Source organism: Uloborus diversus, chromosome 3, assembly GCF_026930045.1.
Source record: "Uloborus diversus isolate 005 chromosome 3, Udiv.v.3.1, whole genome shotgun sequence".
Taxonomy (NCBI): Eukaryota; Metazoa; Arthropoda; class Arachnida; order Araneae; family Uloboridae; genus Uloborus; species Uloborus diversus.
Genome location: NC_072733.1, coordinates 76943890 through 76971022, shown reverse-complemented (window position 1 = coordinate 76971022; position 27133 = coordinate 76943890). Strand labels below are relative to the sequence as shown.

The following is a 27133-nucleotide window of genomic DNA, read 5'->3' as shown; positions in this document are numbered from 1 at the left end:
TTGATGACTTCAACACTATTATTAACAATCCAGAACCAATTCATTTGTTGAAGTTTAAGTTGTTCAAGAATTTTTTTGAGAAACTGTTCAAGCTTTACACTCAGATTTTTTCCAATGGTGTTGGTGGCAGAGCAAATAAAGCGAAATCCAACAGGTGTTTTATGAAATTTTGGAATTGCATATAAGTAAGGTAAGTTAACAGAATCGGGACGTGGCAATTTAAACAGTTTGTAAGCAGCAGCAAATTCCACTTAAATGTTCCACTTAATGCATTTCTTGAATATAGACACCACTTTTTAATTGAACTGAAATTACGTTTACGTGGTATTGTAAACACCGATTCTTCATACTTCCATCTTTCTGCTGATGAAAATAATGCCATCAATGATTTTAAAAAAGCTTTTGTCTTTACAGTTGTTGATAAAGCCAGTTCTAATTACTCTATCTACTGCAAAAAATTATATGCTAATATTTTGAAAAATGAACTAGAAAAAACCACCACTTATGTTTCCTCCAAACTTAATGAATCCTCCATCATCAAAAAATTTGCTGTTGCTTCCAATCCTTCCACAATCCTTCCTCTACACCTCTTTGTTGCAGATACATTGATGACCTTTTGTGTATAAATTTTCCTAATTTTTCTGAACTCAGCAAAACTATTTATCATAGTTCATTAACGCTCAAAAAGACCAATTCTAATCATAATAGCTTTAATTTCTTGGATATCAACATACAAATTGACTCAAATTGTTCCACTACAATCTATGATAAAAGACGTGAATTCAATTTCACAGTTAACAGTTTACAAGATTTTCCCTCCTGCCTAAGTAGAAAGGTTTTTATTGGTATTATTGTTTCACAAGCTATCAGAATTAAAAGAATTTGCAAAACCATTTCTGCATTTAAGCAAGAAATTTCAGTACTCAAAAACTTACTTTTTAATAATAACTTCCCTAAAAATCTAGTTGAAAACATCTGCTTAAGTATAGCCTTCGATGAACATTTCGCTTCTTTTGAAACTGTTTAACTGTGTAAATGTATGATACAACCGTGACAAACCATTTTTTTATGAATCACCGTGGTGGATGAATTTTACATGTGCGAAACAGGCGACTCGGTATGTCTATGGACCGATTTCCAGATATGTTTTTATATTTTTAATGTTTTGTTGACGAATGGATTGGCTTTTTTATCAGGCTGAACAATGGACAGGATTTGTTTACGCGGATTTCAAGGTAAGACAATTTTGTTATTGGCAGGTACTGTCCCGTGGAAGGCTAATTATCGGAACTTGTTTTCCTAATTAGTCGAGGCGAAACCCCCTGCTTTTAGTTTTAGGTTTGAGCTCTAGTTTATTGCTTTTAGCTTAGCAAGTGGTGCGTTTGCCCATTGTTACTCTATATTACATGTACTGGAGCTTAAACATTCTCTTCTAGTTTATAGTTAAAATTTTGGTCTTTTGACCATAATTAATGAATCCTCCACGGCTGATAAGCTCTGGATTCACCCTTTTTCTATTCCTACTTAATAGCTGTTTGCATTTTTCCTTTTTATCATCATTTGTTATTTATAATTTGTTTAATATTTGTAATTCTGTTTGCTTAATCTTTTATATATATATATATATATATATACACACTTTCTAATTGTTCACCATGAAAGATTTCGGAACTCTAAGGGTTTTTTCCTTTTTTTCGATTCCTTGAAAAACAGCAACTCATACCATTAAAAACAGGTCAAAAAGGATTTTGCGCTAGTGAGGTTTTTTAAACAAAAATAAATGAATAAATAAATAAATAAAACTTTGAGTGGTGAAAGAAAAAATGTGTGTTTAGATAAGCAATTTGCAACAACTAGGGGGTACCGCCCTCTGCTGCTCACAAACCCTCGAAGATTGCTTCGTAATCTTATTTGGTTTGTGAAGATATAAAATCCCAGTTAAGAATCTGCTTAAAATGCACGTTAGTTATCTGAAAGATATAATTGGCTAGAAACAAGTAAATGTACTTATGTAATGTTTTGAATATTTTTTTAATACATAGCATTAAAAAGAATTCAATAATGTTAAATTTTCATGATTTCGTTTACTTTAGCCCTCCCCTTAATAGCTGCAGAGAAATTATTTTTTTAATTAGTTTATCACAATATAATCAAAAGGGAAAGTTGAATACAGAATTCAAGGAAATGTACTTTTTTTTTTATTTTTCTTTTTTGTCCGTTTTTAAAAAAACTTTTTTAAGGCCACAATCTATAAAATTTTGAATACAGATTTCAGTGAAAAAAACTAGTCTTCTTTTTAGGCCTTAAAAGTGAAAAAGAAAAATATGGAATTTTAAAGGGTTTTAGTTAACATACAAACCCTGAATTCAGCATTTCTCGCAATTACTAAAGAGCTTTTGCTGCGGTTAAAGTCTTCAATTAAGGACCAGATTATAAGTCTGGCCCTTAATTTATTCCTTTAAAGAGAGGGTATTTATTTCTTTAGTATTACGTTAACAAAGTTAACGAGCTGGTGTGTGCATCACATGACTTCCTTTTATGGCAATTTAATGGTAATAGTGCCTTGGAGCAAGCAAAGAAACTTTAAATGTTTTTACCCCAAGTTTGTTGCGAACTGAAGCAAAAAAACGTATTATACAGATTAATTTTCCCAATATTGGACATTTTAATGTGGTTGAGTAGTTAATTCTCTAAATATTGCCAACAGCAGCGATATGTCTGGTAGTGTGAAACCAGATTTAAAAAAAAACACCAAATTTGTCGCCAGGTTGGCGAAAAACTTGGTGACCAAAAGCTTGGCGATATATTGCCAAGTGTTTGCTAAATTATAACATCACTTGAGGTTGCATTAAAATTAACAATGATTTCCTAGCAAAAAGGTGTAAAAGAACCCCTTTGAAACATCCGAATGCAGCCAAAAGGGGAGGTGCACAACTAGACTCCACCAGGAGTCTATGGAACAAATTTCAAATTTCTAGGACATACTGTTTTTGAGTTATGCAAGATACATACACACATACATACAAACATCACAAGAAAACTCGTTAATTAATTCAGGGATCGTCAAAATAGATATTTGGGATGTTTATACGTTCTTAGGTATGTATCCACGTGTGGTCGGGCTGGAAAAATAATTCAGTATTCATTCGGGGGCAAGGAAATTTACTTCGTAATTTTCCATTACTTTCCCTTTACTTCGTAAAAGGAAGTAAAAATTGGAAAAATAACAAGATTTTCGTTTTCATTTCAGGAAGGATAGGCGATGAATGGAAAGGGGTTGTTTGCAAACTGTCAACACTTTCCCGTAGTCGTTGCAGAGTGATTCATGATAACAACGGTTTATTTGCGAACGATCCCTCACGATTCGTCGTCTAGCCAAGAGTTGTTGAAATTTGGCTCATTAGATTGCTGATAACTTTTTATTTTAAAGATATCAAGGTGGAATTTTTTTATGAGTTATAGGAAATATCTGGGCTTCCGATTATGAAAGTTTGAAATTGCTATCTTTTGCTCATGTGCAGTGAAAAACTCAATCACTTTAACATTAGAAATCAAACTTTTTTTGCTAATTACTCCTCTGTATTTTCATTAAAAGCTTAATCCTTCCTTGACTTTTCCTAAATCATTGTGCAGTATAATAATAAAAAGTTTTCAAGAAAAGTGTAATTCTTTTAAACTTAAACTAAAGGGTTATAATTAAAAGTGCGGGTAGGTGTCAATTTGACACTTATGAGAAAAAAAGAATTGCAAATACATTTACTGATGCTGAAATAGAGCAGAAACTCAAAACAGTCTCTTAGAACAAACCATTTTAAGTACTTGAATCGTTTATAATGTTTTTATACATAAAAGGAAACATTAACCACTAGCTTCTGAAATGCAACTGAAACAGTGCTGGTTTTTTGAAGGGCATTTCAGTCTTTTTTTTAAATAATGCATTATATACCCTGAAAACCTCTGTGTTTTTTTTAATCAACTGCATTTATTATAAATATGTTTATTTTAGGGAACTATGCAGATTTCATCTCAGGGGTCAAATTGACCCCTACCGTATTTCTAGATATAAAAAGATCAGCGTAATTCTAGTGTTCAACGTTCAAATTTCATTAATTTTTCAATATTTTAACTTCTAATTGCATTATTATGTTTCTCTAATACGCTGTGAAACATTCTGAAAGTTTAGTAACGTTTGACAGGAAACACTACGTGATACCAGCCGAAAAACCTTAAAAAAAAAAAAAAATGCATTTTTGAAACAAATGCTTATATCTCCGTGGGTATAAGAGATACTTTCACGGAAATATATAAATAAATTCTAGATAAGTTTTTAACTTATTTCTGAAATTTATAGCTTATTCCCAGTTATTTACAATGAAAAATGATCAAAAACCTGTTTTTGTTTCCTCAATTTGTTGCTCGTCCCCTAAATGAAAAATAGACTTAATTTTTATTGGAAAATGCCAGCGTGAGTATACATCTTAGGTGAAAAAAAATGCAGAGCAATTGGTCTTTTATTTCTCGAGAAATTCGTAAAAATTTGAATTTTTGAAAGTGTCCCAGTGCTTATGGTCATATAGTGTATATAATATAAACAAAAAGTCATTAATATACAAAAATGAAAAGTATTTTATTTATGACACTGGCAACATTAGAGAACAATACATTTGGAAACATTTGATTTTCCTCAAAGATTTTTTAAAAAAATCTGTTTGTTCAGTAAATTTTGATATTCTACATTATATTTTGTTTCAGAATCCGTTATCAGCAATTTTATCTGCTTCAAGTATAGTATTTTTAGGCAATGTATCAATGTATGTCTCATGTTTTTAAATTGAAAAGCTTGTTACTGTTTATAAATGCTGTAAAATAAATTAAAACACAATAATAACAGTAAAATATTACTATATCATAAATATTAGGAACTTGTGGAAACATTTAATGATCATGAAACCCAGGCATAGGAAATTGAGATGCAAATAATTCTACATCTTTCCGTAGGAGATTAACTTTGTTTTTCATGTCTTCATCAGTCTCTAAGAAAGCTTTAAACTCCTTTACTGTTTGACCTACAAAACAGATGAAAAAAAAAAGGAAATGAAACACTTATTGAAACACGGTTCTATTAAATTTTACATTTTCTTAACATTATTACAGTTCACGAGTTTTAAAGTTTAAAAAAAAGAAAATACATTTACAGGTTTTAAAACCAAAAATCCAAAATATTTTCCTTCAGAGTTAAATAATGCAGATTCAAATATTATACACAATCATATATACAAATTAAAAATTTTCATAATTTTTTGACCAACACTCAGAATAAATATAAAATTGTTAAATACCACTATATCATATTAAATTACCACATACATTGTTTTTATGCAAACTAACCCAAAATACCAAATTGAGGTTACACAATAAAAAAAATTTGAAGTTACACAAATAAAATTTTGAGATAAAGAGAGAAATTCAGCAAAATGAAAAAGGTAGGACAAACATCAATAAAATATATGGTAGAAATTATGCTTTTTTCTGGTTTAAGATGAAATAATATTCTCAAATAACACTATTTTAGAAGTACTCTTTTGCATACTAAAATTAACTTCAGAAAAGCATTTAGTTTGAATTAGAACTATTTGAAGAAACTAATGTTCTCTCAGGTTTGAGATTTCATAAGAAACATTCTAGCAAGCATATTATCCTGCTTAGTGTCTTTTATCAAAAAGTGAAATAAAAGTGATAAATACATATCAGTCATTAGTAAGAATCTCAGAAGCTAAAATTCAAGTTTTTAAGCTTTTTGAATGCTCATGCAGACAATTTTCAAAGAAGGGATAGAAATTTTGGCAGTAACCTTGACACCCTAGCCTAGTTCTAGATGTAAAAGAAACATACACAAAAAAAGAAGAAAAAATGAGGCTTGTAGTAGCACTTCTTACCATGGACATCCATCTTAAAGAAATAAAACATTAGAATGTGGAGATGTATTTCGAATTTGAGATTTTAAGCAATAATTAATGCTGTATATGAAAAAGTGACATTTTTATGTTAGACTTCAGATGAAAAAGTTTGGATGTAACTTTATCAAGAGATTTTAAAGCTGAAATATTTGTACAATTAAAAATATGCTGTTTTATATTGCTGAAAGCACAATATGTTGTAATGCTTCAATATACTACTAATGATTACAAAAAAAAAAAAAAAAGATTTAATTATATTTTCAATATACACACATATACAGGGTGTTCTGGTTTAACTTGCACAACCTCTATTTTCGCAACCGTTAGTCCTAGATGCATACTTCCTATTGCAAAAATGTTCAAAATCAGATGCAGAGATAAGGTATTGAAGCAAAAATAAAAATGAGTGAAACAATGAAAAAATTAACTTTTTATATGGGCCTTAGGTCCCTAATTTATATTTAGGGAAAGAATCAAAATTGAAAAATATTACTAACACAAAAACTGTTTTGTGTGACTAAGGGCGCTTTCCCACTTAATGACAGGACAATGACTGAATCGGCCGGTAAATAATGCAACGAAGAGTACGTTATCGTGTCGTCTATTGCACTGTTTTTCCACTACACCGATGTCGTTTCTCCAAACCGGTTATTTCCCGGCACACTTCATTTCGAGACAGCAGAGAGCTCGCACGTGTACCATAATTGCTGCGCAATTTAACTACTACTATGCTTCACCTCCGCAGGAAAAGAAAACTAATAAAGAGACACTGGGTGCATGATATTTTAAAGGCAGGTTTATTGAAGGCGATTTAATACACATTTCGGGACCGATGTGTTAGTTCGAAAACAGAATCAGAATAGTTTTGTTTCGTTCATTTTTTTTCAGAGGCTAAAAATAAATAAATTTTAAAAATCTCACGCAATTTAATATAGTGAAGGTGTATTTTCCCCCCTTAAATATTTGCTTAGGGGAGGCAAAAAAAAAGTCACAGGGCAGACGGTGCTTCCCCTGGTCCACCCCTGGCTGCTGCCCTAAGTTTTACTCTGAGATTCTTTATGCGCAATTTATCACTTTGACGGAAAAGAATGCACAAAAATTTTTCAAGTTCTAAGAAAGTAATTTTGGACTGTCTTTTGGGGGTGATGTCAGAAAAAAGTAGAACAGAGCTCCAGAGACCGGGAGATCTTCTCCTGAAAGTTTTTCGAATTTCAAATAAAAAAAAAACCGTTTTAGTAAGGATATGAGGATGGGGGGGGGAGGCTTTGAGGTCCTATTGACCGCACACGGTCTCCAGAAAAAGAAACAAAACTGACGTCTTCAAACAAAAATTTGAGCAAGTTTTTGCAAAAAAATAAGAGTCAGGGGGGGGGGGGTCCGGATTAGTGACAATTGAGAATTGGTAACTGCTATCAGAAGTCTCTTTATCATCTGAGAGGAAACTAAGTATTCTATTTAAAGAACATTTGGTTTCACAAAATACATAACAGTAAATAGAGCCTCCTGAGTATGATGAAAACTGTTACTGAGGTCTAGTGGTGCAAGAAGAAAAACTTTTAAAGGGGAATATTGTTAAATTTTTTAAGGGATAGATTTTAATAAGTAATGTTTCCTTTCTCTCTTTTGCTTTCAGGGTATACATTTAGAAATGAGCATTACATAAGTTAAATTCAAAAAACTAAAATAAAATTAAACTAACGAAAAGTAATTGTTTTGGGGAGTCATAATATTTTGCGAGAAGGAAAATATTCGTGATTTTGCAAGCTTAAAGTTTGGCGAATTTTCTATGAACAGTATAAACTCTTACTATATAAATAAAATTGAAAAAAATTGCGAGGCTTCAATTCTCGCTATTACGACGGGATCGAAAAAAATAAGTGCTTTTACAGCATTTTAAGGTAGCATTTTTTCCCTGGAATGCAACAAGCAAGGAAAATGAAAATTTTGAATGAATAGTCTGTCAAAAGTACTGTTCTTACCACACATATTAAACTCTAGTCTTTGTTTTTATTAATATATATTTTTTCTTTTTTTCCAAAGTTAATATGGTACGCCTCAATTTATGTATTAAAAAGTATGGGGAATTCGTCATCCAGAAATCCAAATAATTCTTCCTGCGGATTTTCCCTGTAGTTTTTAAAAAAATACACAGGCAAAGACGTTTTATGAATTCACACAGGACACAGACATCAAACTTGCACGCCAACTCTCCTTCAAAAAAAAAAGTGAACGGACAAGTGGTTACCGGGCCGATGCAAAAGGAACGACGGGTGCGTTCCGACACAAATTGTCCGACAAACGATATCGGCTTAACAGAGACGATACAATCGGCATCGAATCGGTAGGTGGAAAAGCGCGTAGCATATGTTAGTGCATTTTGCTTGCGCCGATATCGAATAACGACAATCGTGCACGATTTATCGTTGCCGTATCGATAAGTGGGAAAGCGCCCTAAAACTCAAGGAGATATTCGAGTTCAAAGTTCGAGTCAAAGGAGTCGAGTCAAAGGACCATACAGAAGATGAGATTGGAACTTATTGCACTTTCAGAAGAATGACAGGGTGTCAAAGAAATAAAACAAAATATTTATATTTTTCATTGCTCTTAAAAAATAAATTCAAATGTTATGCCATGACAGGCAAAAACACACAACAAAACCTCTATCAATTTGAAAAACCACACTCTATGCACTCATATAATTTTGAACCCTTGTTAACCGCTATATTTTCCATAAAAAGGTGTTATTGACCACAAATTTAAAGTGGTTCAATATCTTTCTTGGCCTCCAATTTTGAACGTTTTTGCAATTGGAAGTATGCATCTAGGACAAACAGTTGCGAAAATAGAGGTCCTGCAGGTTAAACCGGAACATCCTGTATGTGACTATTTTTTTCAAAAAATCTCCAATACATAGCGAATAGTTTTCACAACATGTGACAAGTTTATTTAATTTATAAATTTTTAAAATAATACCAAAAAGTTGCAAGTTAACCCCTTGGTTGTCTGTAACGCGTCCAAGTGAAAATTCTGACGCGACCATAACGAGGTACAAGCATTCTACATTTCAAAAATTTTAAATAATTAAAATGCTTTGAAATTATTAACTTGTTTGAGAATTCTTTTTTGTTTATTCTAACACCTTATAAATGTCAGCAGCAATGAGGCTTTCTATTTCTAATTTTTATTTTTCTGCTGGATTTTTATGACTATTCGCGCCATTAAGGGTCATTCCATGTCAAGTGATCCAAAGTTTTTTCATCACATTTTTGGATTTGTTTGAAATTTGGCTCACCCATTGTACCCTTCAAGGTAATTAAAAGTCCAAATTTTTAGATATTTATCTCTTCTATTTTTCTACTTACGAGACTTTGATTTTTGGAAAAACCCTCTTTTTCATAGATGCTTGAACATAAAATGGACGATAACTCAGCATCAAATATAGATAGAAAGATTTAGCAAAAAGCATTTTAAAGTACATTAGTTGCTGTTTAATATGATATGCAACATGACTAATTTTGCAAAATTTTCACTTTTAAAAATATAAATTTAAATTTTAAATTTTTTAGAAACGATATAATGAATTTTTTTTTTTAATTCCCAAAAAATTTTGTTTATTTTATCTTTATTTGTACAAAACTTCAAATTGGGATCTCAATGGAATCATATTTTTATGAATTTTTGAATAAAATTTGACTTAAGAAATAACAATATTTTCCAGATTCTATTTAGTTAAATATGTGGCTCTCTTACTGGTGATCGTCTGGTGAGTAGTAAGTAAACATGACTATGCTTGATATGAGCTGGGATGAACTTGTAGATTGGTAAGTTCCCCCTTCCCCTTCGCACCATCACACAATTTATCTTTTTCTTTCAAAACTGTTTTCAAAATCATAAAAAGGAGGGGGGGGGATCACAAACACTCAAAGTTGGGAAAACTTTAACCGACAAAAAGAACCAGGTGTATACTCTAGATACGCCATATGCTTTCAAACATTTTTTAGACATTATGTATATGATGCATACACATTAGGGTAGAGTGAAATAAACGAAATTGAGAAATATGTTTAGCCTGTATATGGAAAAGTTGCCTCTTACCAAGCCTATTTATCATACAAAAGTTCACTTAAATCAAACAATATCTTTAGCTGCCCATTTGAGGTTCAATTTTAAGTATTTAGCCTCATTTTTCACCAAACTCGCGAAATTGTGCTGACAAAATACAGGGTGGTTATAATTAAAGTTACCCTATTTAGACTCCTCTAGTGACCGTTCTACGCATCGGATTTCGATGAAACTTGGAACATATATTATATAGACCATGGGGAGCAGGATTATGCAATAAAAAATAGTTCAAAAATCGACGATAGGGCGCTCTACACACGTAAAACATTTGGCAACAACAATGTTGTGTATGAACAGTTACTGCATCCCGATTACATTATTGTATGGTGTGGTTTCAACGGTGATTTCATTCTCGATCCTATTTCATCGATGAGATCCCACCCTAAGGTCCTAAAAGGTGTTCGGTCACAGGTCCCCGATATTGCGCACTTCTTGAGCAGCAAGTTATTCTTGCTTGCAACAACGAGCGTGTTTGGACTCAACTGTCTTTATGCAAGATGGTGCACCCCCTCACATTGCTCCTCCAGTAAAGTCACTGCTTTGATGCATTTCGGTGTTGACAGGACAATTTCTAGGCATTTTCCTACAGCTTGGCCCCCGCGATCGTCGGACCTAAATCTGTGTGACTTCTGGTTGTGGGGCTTCCTGAAAGATCGGGTCTACGGTGGAAGCATACGGACGGTGCCTGAAGGCCTAAAGGACAGCATAAGCCGCCATGTTCATGCTATTGATAGGGAAACCCTTCATGCAACTGTGGCTCATGCTATAACATGTTTTGAACATGTGATTGACGCAGATAGAATACACATTGAACAAATTCTGTAAATGAAATCAGTTTTGTGATACAGTCTTTGTCTTATTTGATTCATGCGCCCTTTTCTACCCTGGTGGTAGATTTTTGAACTAATTTTTTTTATTGCATACTCCTACACCCCATGGCCTATATAATCTACATTCTAAGTTTCATCGAAATCAAATGTGTAGAACGGTCACTAGAGGGGTCTGAACAGGGTAACTTTAATTATAACCACCCTGTATAATTACATATTTTGTCCATTTGAATCTATGAATGGTTAAAATTAAACTCTGAAGAATTAAATACTTAATGTATAGTTAGTTGAATGACCTGGGTAATTGCGAAATGGCCTTTAAATGTGCATCAAGAGCGCACATCGCATATGCTGTCTCAGCTCTGGTTTGTCCTTTCTTTGCATTCACTGCTATCAACTGGGTTCTTTGTTCTAATTCGTTGTTTTTCTAATTTAAAATGTTCTATTTAGTTTGAATTATTTCAAACTTTTAAGTTATAACTTCAAATGTAAATGAAGAGGCTGTTTTTACATATAAACAGTTTGAAAAAAAAAAAAAAAAACACACACACACACATACACACAATTACAAGTCAAGATTTTTCTTCGCCAAAGTAAATGAGATAAGTGTCAATTTTTAAAAATGCAGCTGAATTCCATAGAAATTTATTGAAGTAATCTTAAATTCTTAAACATAGTTATCAAGTTTAGCCATTTTTCCCGTTTAAAGCTCTTGAGGGCTCAGCTCTCTCACGCGTTTTCTATTGTTGGCCGGCATTGACCAATATAATGTTTTCTTGACATGACTATACATTATTCATTTAAATTGTAAAAGTATTCACTTCTAATAATACGTGATGATTTAGGTTTAATATAATAGAGTATACTCTCTAATAACATATTCTGTTGAAACTTTCACGTTCTCTGATGGGCATTTTCTTGAAATATATAACCGAAGGGATCTATTAGTTGTCGTCTGCAATGACTGTATTCTTTCTTAACGAACTGATTGAAATATCTCCATTCGAAATTACATTCCATATTTCGTAGACATAGGCAATTGATCTCTACAAAGTTTACCACAGTCATCTTTTCACATTACTCTAGTTTGTCCCCAATTTCTAAACAATATCCCTTTGGCCGGGCTGTTTTTCCACCGTAATGTTATAGTATGTGGCATAATGGTTATTCATTTATATGTAACTAACAAATAAACCACTGCAACGAACGTCCAATGTAAATCTCATTTTTCCTTATAACTCCATTTTCAAAAACATGTATTGATCACAGTTTGCACTTAACCCATAGCTCTTAACTCAGAAATATCAATATTTTTCTTTCAAAATGCTATCATTCTTAATCTTAATCTCATGAGTGCTACCAGACGCAGGAGGTTACAGTACATCACACTTATAAGAGTAAAGTAAAATTACTTGATCTTATGCTGTCTTTCTAGCTTTATTTTTTCAGTCCTTAATTTGAATCAAAGTATTGCCTCTTCGACCGTCAAATTACATCATATTCTGCTGAAGAGTTATTCTTCATTTTTCTTTTCAAGTCAATGGTTTCTTTTTTCTTCTTCTTAACCTTCTGATTTTGCTACGATCGACTGCCTTTCCTTACACTTCTTTGGTAATTATTCCCATGTCTTTTAAAGCAGCATTTACTATAGTTGAGGCTGATCTATCGGACAGGGGCAGATACAGACTACCACATTAAGGAGAGGGAATCATGCTGAAAATTGAACCCCCCCTCTCCCCCGCACACACACACATATGAACGAACCTACAGTCTGGGATACGAACAATTTCTGAAACTGCTTGGGTGTCAATATAAAGTATCAAATCGGGCAGGAATAAGGCACTTAGTAGGGCACAAACGTTAGTAATCAATCTCACAAGCAATAAAAAGAAGAAATACGTCAGACATTTAATTTAAAAAATAATAAATGGAAAAAAAATACTGAAATCGTTTTTCTTCCTTTCAAGTTGTTTACATGTAAAAACAGTGTCTTCAATTTACATTTGAAGTAATAATTCAGAGTTTAGAAAGAATACAATCATTGCAAAAGGTTAACAACATGCTAATAGAGCTTTTCGGGTATATATTTCCAGAAAATGCCCATCAGAGAACGTGAAAGTTTCAACAGAATATGTTATTATAGTATACATACTCTATAAAATAAAACCTAATTCATTGTGTATTATTGGAAGTGAATACTTTCTCATTTACTTTGGTGAAGAAAAATCTTGACTTGTAATTGTGTGTGTGTGTGTGTGTTTTTTTTTTTTTTTTCAAACTGTTTAGATGTAAAAACAGCCTCTTCATTTACATTTGAAGTTATAACTTAATAGTTTGAAATAATTCAAACTAAATAGAACATTTTAAATAAGAAAAACAACAAACTAGAAAAAAGAACCCAGTTAATAGCTGTGAACGCAAAGAAAGGACAAACCAGAGCTGAGACAGCATAAGCGATGTGCGCTCTTGATGCACATTTGAAGGCCATTTCGCAATTACCCAAGTCATTCAACTAACTATAAATTAAATATTTAATTCTCCAGAGTTTAGTTTCAACTATTCGTAGATTTAAAATGGAGATAATAATATTTTGTCAGCTCATTTTCGCGAGTTTGGTGAAAAATGAGGCTAAATACTTAAAATTTAACCTCAAATGGGCAGCTAAAGATATTGTTCGATTTAGCTGAAATTTTGTATGATAAATAGGCTTGGTAAGAGGCAACTTTTCCACATACAGGCTAAACATATTTCTCAATTTCGTTTTTTTCACTCCACCCTAATACACATATTGTGTATAATGCATTGCTGGGAGTATACCCTTAGAAAAATTGATGGGAACATCACTAAATAGAACCCCACTCATTTGCAGCTTTTTTTTTTCGGAAAGCGGGATGGTAGAGTGAGTGTGGGGGAGGGGGGAGGCAATCTGGAATGAAGCTTAACAACCTGGAAGGTTACGCACAAAAGAGCAAAGTTTGTTCGATATATAACTGCTTTTAATATATGCATAGATATAGCTCGTTGCATTACTCTCCTTCACAACAGAAATTGAAAATAATACAAGAAATAAAGAAAAGTAAAAACAGCTGTTCTCCAGATGGTGTAGGAAGTTGTGTGTGGACAGATATATGATCTAATACTTTGATTTATTTGTAGTTTTGTGCAAAAAGAATAGAAAAACATTAAAACAACATGGGGGAAACACTATTTCACTATGATCTTGGGGCAAACTATTTCTTTCCTCCTTCCGAAATTGAGGGTTGGTGCTGGGGTAGGGGGTAGGGAATGAAATGAATCATAATTTTCCTTATCAGATATTGAATTAATCAAGTACTTTTGTGAAGCTATGATCTAAAAAGAAAACTTCGTCTGAAAAAAGGAAAACATATGGGGTAAAAATAATTCTCAATACCAGGTGAAGCGTGATACTAGTATAGTGTTAATCGTATGCATGGGTAGGGGGGAGGGGGGGATATACTTCTCTTAAAGAACATTTACCACATTCAAATAAGTTTACTATTCATTTTGTTTTATTTTATTTTATTTTTTACATTTTGAAAACTAAAAAAAAAAAAAAAGATTAAAAGTGGTGGTGGTGGGAGTGTCTCACCAATCTACAAGTTCATGTCAGTTCACTTCAAGCATAGTCATGTTTATTTACTACTCAGTTGACCATCACCCCAGTAAGAGTATCCCATATTTAACTTAATAAAATCTGAAAAATATCATTATTTCTTAAGTCAAATTTTATTCAAAAATTCATAAAAATATGATCCCATTGAGATCCCAACTTGAAATTTTGCACAAATGAAGATACAATACACAAAACTTTTCGGGAGATTTAAAAAAAAAAATTCATTATATGTTTCCTGAGAAATTTAAATTTTAAAAAATGAAAATTTTTACAAAATTAGTCATGTTGCATATCATATTAAACAGCAAATAATGTACTTTAAAATGCTTTTTACCAAATCTATATTTGGTGCTGAGTTATTGTCCATTTTATGTTCAAGCATCCATGAAAAAAAGAGGGTTTTTCCAAAAATCAAAGCCTTATGGAAAAAAAAAGAGATAAAAATCTAAAAATTTGAACTTTTGAATACCTTGAAGGGTACAATCGATGAGCCAAATTTCAAAGAAATAAAAAAATGTGAGTGAAAAAATTTCTCAAATGTTGTATCACTTGACAATGGAATGTGATCCAAATGGAATGACCCTTATGCGTAAACTACATGACAACATAACTTCAGCTTCTACTCAGCAGAAAAAGAGAAAAAATTAGTGATTATGTACAGCTAGTGCACATTCTTCAAAATAATAATCATATATTATTTGTTCATAATTTACTTAATATTCATTTATATCTATCCTTTCTGAATGAATGAAAGTGAGAGCTGTACATAAATAAAAAAAAAAAAACAGCACTACATGCAGAGCAAAACAGTAGACTGCTAATGAGAAATTTTTGCAGACAGTAGAGGACGGTAAAAGAGTTAAACTGAAGAAGGATAGAAGTCATCGAAAAAATTCAAATGTATAAGGGTCAATACGGTTTCATGGGATATTTAAAAAAAGTGCTGCTCAACCATTTTGGTGCAAATCTCTTTGAATTATCTTTATGCAGGGTTGATAAAAAAAAATTATTTTTTTTTTTAAATCAGACATTTTTTTTATTCAAATCGAATTTTTGAAGTTTAAATGTAATTTAAGTAATATTTAATACTAATAAATTAAACTCTTCAAGTTAGATGTCTAAATCAGATAATTCTTCTCCAATGAAAAATGAAAAATACATATAACTGAAATTGGTCAGATTGGATAATTTTATAATTTTAGCCACATGTATTAACCATGAACTGCAGGTGCATATCTGAGCTACAATAAAGTTAACCCATATCCAGATGGATCTATTTCATAGATTTTTTAAAATAATCATCTAAACAACATCTTCCCTTTTTTTAATAAAAAAAATAAATAAATAATGTAGAATTATATTAGTTGTGAAAATAAAGAATAAAAATAACATAGAGCATTAAATTATTTTTCTCAAATAATGATTTTTGTTTTGAAAAAATAACCCTGAAATAAAATGCATGATTTAAAAAAAAAAAAATCTCCTTTTTACTTTTAAATCATTAATAAAATTCATCAAGATCTGAAAAGCAAACATTTTTTTTAGAATTCTTGTGTTATTGATATGCGTATTTTATTTTGCTGTTTTGATAAAATGGAAGTTGAAAAGGATTGTATGATAAGCTATTTAATTTTTCATTTAAAAATAAACTTAACACATAACTATCCCATCTAATTTATTCTGCTTAATTTCATTGAAAAGAAACATTGTTTCATACAACCTTTGCAAATTCTTTTCTTTTTAACTTTATTGCTATAATTTTTTTTTTTTTTACTTTTCTTCAGTTTCAATTTAGTTTATTCAACAATAATGTGAATTAAACTTTTTTTTCTTTTGGTAAGATTGCTTTAATTAATATTTGTTTTTTTATCATTTTTCTAGTAAAAATACTCTGAACTTCAAGCCCTTCATTCTTTTGAACTTATAAAATTTTAATCATTAATCATGATTTAAATTAATGATTTTAAAGAAATCAACTGATTTAAGATTTAAATCGCTCTACCCAAATTTTACATTTTATATTTACTGCTAATTTTACATTTGGTGTAAAGTACATAAGATACAGCTCTCACATGCTAAGTGAATACCTGTAACTTAATAATTTAAACAACAACAAGAGGTCAAAGTTCAAGGTCAAATGTAAATTTTTTTACCAAGTTCAATAAATTCTCTAAAGAGACAGATTTACAAAATAAAATATTGCAAAAACTAATCACTGGGATCACACTGATGAGAAAATTTATTGTGTATTTTTTTTACCCCTTGTAGTTTATTGAAATAGCTCCTTGAAATTAAGAAAAAATAACAAAAATGCCATTTATAGACCCCTGTATACCAACAAGGGATGAAATTAAAACTCCTGTGACAGTTTGCGATTCAATTCAAGTATTATGCATGCAGTGTGTTCTGTTTTGCGTTTTACATTTGTTAGAAAAACATAGTTGTTTGAAATCAGGTAATTTCTACAGTTAAGGGTAAAACAGTAAGGAAAGGTATGAAAACATCATTGCACATTCTTACATTAGGTATGTTATACCTTACATAATTTCTATTCTGAAAAAACACAATTCTAAACATTTGAATTTCAATTTGATAACAAAAATATTTGGACATAAATGGATAGTTTATATTTTGTTTGCATTTTAAATTGTTCACATATGAACTAGATTGACAATATTTTTCATACACAAAAATTTGCAATATAAACAAACATACAGTACATTAACTTATGTAATTTTAATATACACATAATTTAGAAGAATAAAAAGCAATTAAGTGCATTTTTAAAGTTTTTGTTAACATGTACATTAGATAAAATGAACTCACTCAGTTGAATAGATGATTTCAGAAAGTGTTCTCAACTGATATTTTGCAAAATTGAGTTAGCTGTTTTTTTTTACCATATCTGTTTGTAGGGAAATAGACTAGTATACAAGGGAAGTCAATCCTTGTACAACAAAGCCTTTTATTTAGGAGCTACATTTTTCATTTAGTGTAGAAAGGGAAAAAATACCGGACTTACGCACTTTCTTCATTAAATGCGAATGAAGGAATAGTAAGACGCAACGTGTATATACGGCAAGATTATAGAAGAACTAGATTTTTGGCAGTAATAAAATAAAAGCAAGTAGCTCCTTTAATTTAATATTATTACGATAATGGTAGGTTCTTCAATTTGGGGGTCGGGGGGGGGGGGTGAAGAATGAAATGTATCAGAATGAACTTTGCTAATTTCTTAGGGATTTTTTTACATCACTCTAGGAACTGTAAAAAACTGTATACTTTCAGTGAGGTATGCGCTAATCAAAATAAGAAGAACACTGCAGGAGACTTTTTCTAAAAATAACTTTGAAGAAATTCAACAAGATTACTGATGACTTTCCTCTGAGAGGAGATTTGTTTGTCCTTTGCGACCAGGATTTTGGTACAGTAAAACAAATGTTAAACTGATATGACAGATTATTACCATGTGGAATCCAATCTCTTATAAGTGAAATTCTGAAATTACATCAAGATTCGCCATCAAATCTGTTGAAAACAATGAAATCTGTAAAACAGCTGCCATCATTTTTTAAGAAGACTTATCTCCCAAATTGAGATTTTGGGGAAAGATTTTACTGGACAACAAATGTTTTCAATTCTCAACATTCATGACGTTTAAATATTCGATAGAACACCATAGGAACAGTTTCAGGATAGCTATTTAAAGACAGTTTTCAAGAGCTTACTGCAAAGTAACGTTTGTCAGCTGAACTACCTTTGCCAATATTGAGTACAAAAGGAAAAATCTTATAATGTAAGAAGAACTAACGTATCAAGATCATTCAGTGCAATTTTGAACATAATCATGTTATTATGCTAATGTACATCAAAATTGGTATACAGAACTAGGTAAGAGAAGGATAGAAAAAGAAGATTTTCCATAGAGGATGCATTTGAGGAATATGAATAGTTTTATACTCATGTGAAACTTTAGCTTTTCCCTCAGTTGGTTAGTCTATTTTTTTATTATTATTTTACACCAAACTTCATTATTTCACAAAACAAGATGAGATATAGAGGGAAATACAATATGTATTTTCTTAAGATAATGAATTGATGCATACAGACTTCAGTAATTATTTTTGTCACTGTGTTATGTTATTTTTAATTATCTTAAATCAGCTTGAAACAAATCTGTATCCCTTGATTTACATTTTCATCATTCTAAACTAGCCTTTCAGGTTATTGATTGCAGAAAGAGCATAAGCCTGAATTTAAAAAAAAAAAATTAATTTCACAGACAAAATGAAACGTAATTTAAGGTTAGGTAATGAATCCACAATTAGCTAGATTAGTCATAAAAATTCTTGTAGAATTTAGTTTATTTATGAATAAAATAAACACACTATTGAAAATATTCAGTAAATTACCGCCCATTAGCCAGGGCTAAAGCAGAAATACGTGAAATACACCGCCAGCTTCGGTCACTCGTCTAGTCTGCTAATTCTATATTAGCTACCAGTTTGTTTCGCACTCTTGGCTTCCTTAAGAGGTTTTCCATCTCCAGCTCAGTCACTTTCCTATGCCAGGCTGATGAGTGCTAATAAGCACGAAACTGCAGTCCTCGGCTGGAAATGACTGAGCTGGCGGTGTATTTCACACTATTGAAAAGTTTTATTCCTTTTCTAAAATAATTGATTCAGTTGTTGTACACAATTCTAATAACGAAAAAATACATGTTGCATTGGAATTAATTACTCACACATTCAATATTTGATGGTTTAAAATTGCAGAACCAGATCTGTTGGTAATTCCAAATGATATTATGAAATCTTATAATGTTTATTAACCATATAATATTACTTCAAAATTTTTGGCTTTAGTAAATTCCCAGTTTTCTTACATCTTGCAAAGTCACAAATGTTAATCTAATGAATGTGACGTATTTTCGAATCTTAGACACGTCCGTGACTCGTGTCAAGCATTGACAAAATTTCCAGTTCATTTCATTGGCTCCCGTTCTGGGAATGAGAGTCTTGAATGCAATGCAAATGACTTTGGCAGACTATATATAATGTTTCTGTAGGTGATATGTTCTCTCTCTGTTGAAGGTTCTGTAGTTTTAGTTGCTTGGTCAGCCGAGTCCGCTGTTTGCTCTTATACTCTCAAATGTGCAATTTAAAAATGTTAACTTAATAGCTAACCTAATTTTAACTTTATTGAATTTCGATTAGTTAAATGACTCTTTATTTAGTCATATTATAGATTGAGTATTATAGGTTATGCAAGTTTATTTAATTAGAAATGTTTTGAGAGATAACGTTTTTCAATTCATATTTTTCATATGTAAATAGCTCGCTGAGGAAATCATTTGTATAATATCACCATGGAGAAAAATAAAGCAAGATAATTTCAACTACAATGATTCTTTCCTGCACATGACTCCTATTATTACACTCTGCAACTTGAATGGCATTATTTTAATTAGATCTTGGTTTGATAAGTTCACTTGATTTAATCTCTCCACCAAACTAATAAGATAAATGAAAAAAATATACATTGGCTCTATCTGAAAAATCTTCGAGAATGCCAAAGCAACAAATTTGCAGTCATAAACTCAGGCTATGTGACTTTTTTTTGACAATGATGGGCATTTTCTTGTGATGATTTTTGAAACGTAATTCCCACTTCTTAAATTTTATTGCTAGGGGACAATAAATTTAGTCTGGGTGCATTTGAACTTATTGGGGAAAACGATGCTTACCACTTGTATTGGGAATTCTACTTGCAGAACACTCAGAGTAAAATAATTGAATCGGTAGTTTGAAGAAGGGAACAAGCATCAAAATATGAAATTTTGAATTTTAGCGGTAAAAAAATCGTTTGAAGGTTGGCTCACACTGTAAGGCAGAAGAAGAATACAAAAACCTATCTCTTTATGTATAGAATTGAGTTTACAAAATTCATCAGTTGGAACAAGGGAACTAGTTCGGTCTTTGTTCCTTTGTTCTGACTGATGAATTTTATAAACTCAATTCCACACATGAAGAGATAGGTTTTTGTATACTTCTTCTGCCATAATTGTGAGCCAACCTTCAAACGATTTTTTACCGCTAAAATTGAAATGTTCATATTTTGGCGCTTGTTCCCTTCTTCAAACTACCGATTCAATTGTTCTCTAGCAACAAGCGAAAAAGTGTGTATTGTTTTAAAAAATCGTCATAGGAAAATGCCCATTGTTATAAACTGGTTATGTAGTCTGTTTATGACTAAATTTTGGCGTTTCAGCATTGTAAAATATTTTTCAAATGAGTTAATCACTTCTGCGTACCTTTTTTTTCATTAATCTGATCCTAGACAAGTTTCAAACAATCAGTTAATGAATTTGCTTTGGTAAAGCATTCTAGTTCACCATGTAGGTGTTATCATTAGAACTGTCTAGTAAAGTGGGGTGAGTTACTTTTATCAAATATACTCCTGAACAAAAACTTAAAAATGCTCTTGATTATTTATTTTCTCTTTCTTCAAATTACGTATACATTCAAATTACATAAGTTAATTTACAGTGAGAACGTTTGCATGCATTGGAATTTTTTGTGTATGATACATGTTATCAATCTAGTTCATGTTATGAACTACTTGAACTGTAAATCAAATATATATTACCCATTTGTGTCCAAATATTTTTATGATATCAAATTGGAATTATAATTTTTATATTTATACAACATAGTGTATATTATACCTGATGTAAGAATGTACAATGATGTTTTAATACTTTTTCTTTCTGATTTAGTGTGTGTGTTAACAGAAATTATGCAAATTCAAGTACTTGTATTTTTTTAACGAATGCAAAACACAAAAGTCTTAACAGCATGTATAATACTTGAATGGAATAGTAATCTGACAAAGAAGTTTTAGTTTTAATTTCATTCCCTTTTAGTTTTCAAGGTCTAAAAATGATTTTGTCCTTTTTTTTGAGTTATGAGTGATGTAATCTACAAAGGGTTTAAAAAAAACATTATTACAGTTAAATATTCACATAAGTGTAATCATACCAATTAGTTTTTGCGATATTTTATTTTGTGTTTCTGTCCCCTAAAGAGAATTATGGACTGCTGAAATTAGCAACAAATTTGCCTTGAACTTTGACCTCTTGCTATTATTTCAATAAAGTTAGAGCTATATAATTTAGCATGTGAGACCAGTATATTAAGTTATTCAATGCAAAAATTTAAAATTAGCAGGCATGAATGCAATTCAAATAGAATTGGGCCAAAATATGAAAGCCTAAAAATTTCATTTTTGACTGCAAAAACTTTTGATGAACAAAGGTTAAGAGCAGAGAAAAAATAAAAATGGTTTTAAACAATTTTCACATGTGGCTTTTAGGGATGTGATTATCAAACGAAACCAATATAGTTGAGCACACTCATCACGTGAATCTGAGTGGATTGACCCATAACCGTTATAGTTAATACAAAATTATAAATTTTCAATGTTCAGATTTCAACTATTTTTATTTATTTATTTAACTTTCATTTTTAAATGCTACTTTTTGAGAACTAAAACGAACAAAAAAAAAAAAAAAAAAAATTCTTCACTTCAGCAGTAACTAAATTATTCAGTGTTTTGTATTGTATGTATGATTGTAAAAAGAGCAATGAAAAATATCAATATTAAAAAAAAAACATACCAGATTTTCCTTTTACTTCGAGGGCAATTTGAACTGCCCTATGAATAAATTCAACAACTTGTTCAAAATCTTTTTCCTTAAAATTGCGTGACGTTAGAGCTGGTGCACCTAACGGAAAAATGAATAAAACATTTATATTTAAAAAGTTCAACATTTTAGCTAACATTTATTTTAAAAAAAAGGTAAGAAAAAAGATTTTACTAAGCCACCACAGTCGCTGCCGTAAAAATAAATTAAATAAAAAAATAATGAGAATTAGGGAATAAAATTAATGACAAAAAAGTGAGTAAAGAATTTCTAAAATATAAGTATGGGCTTGTTAATTTAAGTCTGTACGAGACTATAAATTGGGCAAATAGAAATTCGGCTGGGTTTGAAATTGGGAAATTAAGATAACTATTATTACATTTTGGAACTTTAAAAAAAAAAGAAGAAAAATTCACAAATTTTAGTTTAAAAAATGTTTTAAAAGAGCCATAAGTTTATTTTCTCTTATAAGAGATAATAAAGTTCACATAGTAGAGAAAATTTTAGAAATTCCTAGAAAAATTGGAAACGTTTTACAACTTTTTTTTTTTTGAAAAAAAAAATTTTATAAGGAAGGCAAACAAAACTAAAATATTTCAAAAATGATTTGACACTCACAATTTTTAATCGGCTATACAATTTTCATGTTTGTGTATGAAAAAGTGTTGTTTCTTTTGATTGTGATTGCTTTAACCGTTTAACCGCCGAACTATTGACGGAAGATCAAATTTGAGTAATTTTTTGAAATTATGTCTATTTATGTCTAGTAAATACAGAAATAAAATAAAATTTCCAGAAAATTTTTTTTTACTATGTTTTTCAGTGTGTTCCATTTTTGGAACATTGGCGCTTTGCATGAAGTTTTTTTTTTTTTTTTTTCAGAGAATTTTTTTAAACTAAGAGGTTTTGAATGCAGTTTTTATCTTAGCATACTTTATTACGGAAAAAATAATATTTTAAATTGCATTTATGAACATACCAGAATTCAGAAAATCCAATACAGAAAGATCTAATGCCCATGTTATGAAAGGAAGCATTGCTGGTGAAGTCGTTTGTAGCAATGGAAACATTTCTTAGTGGTTTTTTTTTTGCACACCACAAAACGTATTTGGGATGCAGATACACAATATTGTCCATCAGACATTCTTGATTGTTTATGTAAATGACAACGAGGCCCTGGATGACTTTCCACTCGTACTTTTCTTCTTAGGAGGTGAGTTGTTATTTCTCTTTGGAACTCTAAATGCTTCATCTTGACTTCATGTAACTCACAATGAAGTAACCAACTAGCTACAACTGAAATATTCAGAGCATTACTAAAAAGATTCCACCACCATTTTTTACTCCTCAAATGAGGTCTGTAGCTCCCTAGAAGTTTATCCAAGACGTCCACACCCCACATTCCTTCATTGTATCTCTTGATAAGATGAGGTTGTGGCACATCTATCTTGCATTTCTGCGCATTTGAGTAACATTTTACAGATGCAAGTGACTCATGTGTATAACAATTAGATGCTACTGTAACCACTGCATTATCATTCCAGCTGTACATGTACACTGATCCATCAGATCGATAGTCAAATTTCCTTGATCTTCTTTAGAAAGGCTTTTTTGGATTTCAGTGGACAATGGCCAGTTCGGTTTTCATGGATTGTTCCTGTTGCTCGTACACCTTTTTTTGATAGCTGAGAAATTAAGTCATATGATGTAAAAAAGTTATCAAAGTATACTTCATGCTTAGACGTGTCAGTCAAAACTGATAATAGATCATTTACAACTCTGGATCCTAATTGCACATCAGGGGATCCTTCTTTTCTGCCTGAATAAATCTCCATGGAATATGGGTATCCACTTGAAGAGCACAGCATCCAAATTTTGAAGTTGAATCTTATTGGTTTTCCTCTAATAAACATTTTACATGAATGCCGACCGTAGTAGGGAACCATACATTCATCTATGCTTAATTTTTCATGAAATACACCAAATTGTTAAAAGTTTTACACAATTCTTCGTAAATAGGGTATACTTTTCCAAGTTTGTCATTTTGTTTTAATTCATGGTTGTCCATCAAATGAAAGTTGTTTCTTATTTTTCGAAAACGATTTCGAGGCATAACTGTTGGCACAATTGGCACAGATGTATCTTCTGCACTGCTCCAATACATATCTTCAGAAGGAACGGAACCAAAATATTGTAGGATTTCATCTCTGTCAACATCTATTGATTCTCCTTTTTGCAATGCATACAAGTTTGTCATATTTCTAAGTGTTCAACATACTGCAAAGGTAAAATTTAAAAAAATAAATCAATTGGAGATAAATCCACTATATTCGGAAATGCGTGTCGAAGCGGTTCAATACTTTCTGACGAAATCAGTTTCTGAAAATTAGCTTTCTTCTCCCAAGTTAAATCCATTTTCATTCTTTTTCTACTTTTACTTCCTGATAATCCCAACTTTTTCTTTTTTCCGTTTTCATTCGCTTTTTACTTTTATTATCTAATGATTTCAGACTTTGTTCTTCCTCCGATTTTTTTGTTAAATTTTCACGAGAGTTGGCGGAAAAAATGTCCACCTGTCCGCATACATCAATTGGAGTAATAGGTTGTAACTCGTCTTCTAGAACGTCTTCTTCCTCAGTGATATTGCCTGGTTCATCAGGGGGTAATTGGCATATATCTACATCTGACAAATCCGAATCTGACAATGTCTCTAAATAAGCCACAGCTTGTTCTACAGTAAGAAATCTTGTAGACATTTTTTAACATTTATGAACAGTTGGTATACGTCAAACAGAATTTCGTTTTGCTCGAAAACAAAGCTAGCGAATTATTGAACTGCATTTAAAATATGAAGAATAAAACGCTCACTAATATTATTTTTTATTATCACGTGACAATGCAGCTGTCCGAGCAGGTGTGGATTCGGAGCCATATAGTCTGTCAAACAGTAGACTGTTATTATTTTCTTTGCCAACGAAGCGTCATATCCTTTCAAAATATAAACTTACTTGGTTTTGCCAACATCTACATCAGAGTACATTCAAAATGAGAAGAAAAAAGAAACATATATTACGAAAAATGAAATTTCCCCTTTAAAGTTGAACGATTTACTTCTTGAAAATTTGACTCCCTAAAAGCGCCATTGTTCCAAAATTGGAACATGCTATTTTGAAGGGGTACACCTTTTGGAAATATCATTGTACATTTCTACAAGCATTTTAAAATCATACATTGAAGTATTTTTCACAACTATAATAAATATCATCACATTTTCTAAAAAAGCCAATTTTTGGTAAATTTTATAAGAAAAAGTTGCAAAATGCTAAAAAAACACTCATCTTTGAAAAATCGCAATAAATACTTGAAAATATATAAACATTCAAGCAGGAAATCAAAAAATACTTTGAAATAAGACTAAACTGTGTTAAAAAAAAGTTGTTTATTTTAACGTTATTTCTTGTAAAAATTTTCAGTTAAATATGATGTTCCATTTTTGGAACATTGGCGGGTAAACGGTTTTAATGAGGAACGTCTCCCGAAATTCTAGTTATTGAAAAACCCTTTTCAGAGAATTTCATTCTTCCGATGAAAATTTGAGAAATGTTTACTTCATTATGGATTTTGTGAGAAAGCATCAAAACTAGGGAAACTCCTGAACTGATCCGAAAAGTTGACAGCAATGTAATGCACAAACTTAAAAGATAGCTCTAGGTCAGAAAAGAATCATTGACTAAACAATAACATATAAAAAAGGAAAGAACAATCAGGAAACAAAAGATCTATGAATAGAGAAATGGCCTATGAATAAAAAAATAAACATACCAAGTCTAACTCCACCAGGAACTAAAGCTGACTTATCACCAGGACAAGTATTTTTGTTTGCAGTGATATTAGTATTATTCATTACGCACTCTAACCTTGCTCCATCAAGACCTTTAGGTCTCAAATCCAATAACAGTAAGTGATTGTCTGTGCCACCTAAAAATGAAACACAGGTTGAAAAAGGAATGCAATAATTACATGTTAAGTAAAATTGTACTTTAATTCTCTATGAAGAGAATAAAAGGTATAGTTTCCGTAGCATTTAATAAGTATTTTTAGGCCAAATTGCTGCTATCATACAGTTGTGAATAACATAGAGGAAAAACTCATTGAGACTTGTTAAAAGTGCTTATAATTCACTCAACCTGAACAATAATACAACAAAATAACTACAAAATATAATAAACGTGCAAAGCTGGGCAATGCAGCTAGTTAATAAATAAAGTAAGCTAGCATTTATTTAAGGTCTTAACAGATATTTAAATTCCATTTACCACTTTCAATTTGCCACAGCCGCCCATAAATCAGGAGAAATTACTTTTGTGATATTTAATGTTATAAAACTCCCATTTTATTAAGCACTTAATACAAGCTGAACTATTAGACACCATATTTACAGTATAACATTATCATACTTTGACATTTACTGAAAAGATTCAGCTCTCTGTTGCACAATTTCACCAAAGATGTACCTAATTTTTTTTAAAAAAATTTAAACTTGCATAAAAATGATGAATTGCTTAAAAATAATTAAAATTATAATTGTTTCCTGTGTTACTCAAACTTTAAGTTCATGGTAGAAGAATCAATAAATATTATTTTTATGACAAAGTCTTCATTATTGAAATATGTTAAAAGAATATTTTTATTGTTTGCATTTGTACTATCAAAAATTAGGAATACAATAGGATTGGGAAAGACTTCAGAACTTGTCTTTTTATTGGAGGCATTTAATTAAAATTATTTTTTTAATAAAGAAATTGTATTCCTAAATGCATTAAACCAGGAGAAATAATGTTTACAATGAAAAACATAATGATTTTCTCAAAGCCTATTTGCGCTA

The 27133-nt window shown here is 31.0% G+C and overlaps 1 protein-coding gene across 1 annotated transcript in view; it reads right to left on the bottom strand.

The window, feature by feature from the left end:
* Positions 1-4608: 4608 nt before the first annotated feature.
* The window catches only part of LOC129219462 (serine hydroxymethyltransferase, mitochondrial-like), a 109009-nt gene continuing 86484 nt past the window's right edge, over positions 4609-27133 (bottom strand). The window contains exons 10-12 of the mRNA XM_054853856.1: positions 26071-26226; positions 22222-22329; positions 4609-5066 (exon numbers count right to left, since the gene is read on the bottom strand). Of these exons, the coding sequence (XP_054709831.1) occupies positions 4936-5066; positions 22222-22329; positions 26071-26226 (395 nt within the window). The 3' untranslated portion in view covers positions 4609-4935. The remainder of the gene's footprint in view (positions 5067-22221; positions 22330-26070; positions 26227-27133) is intronic.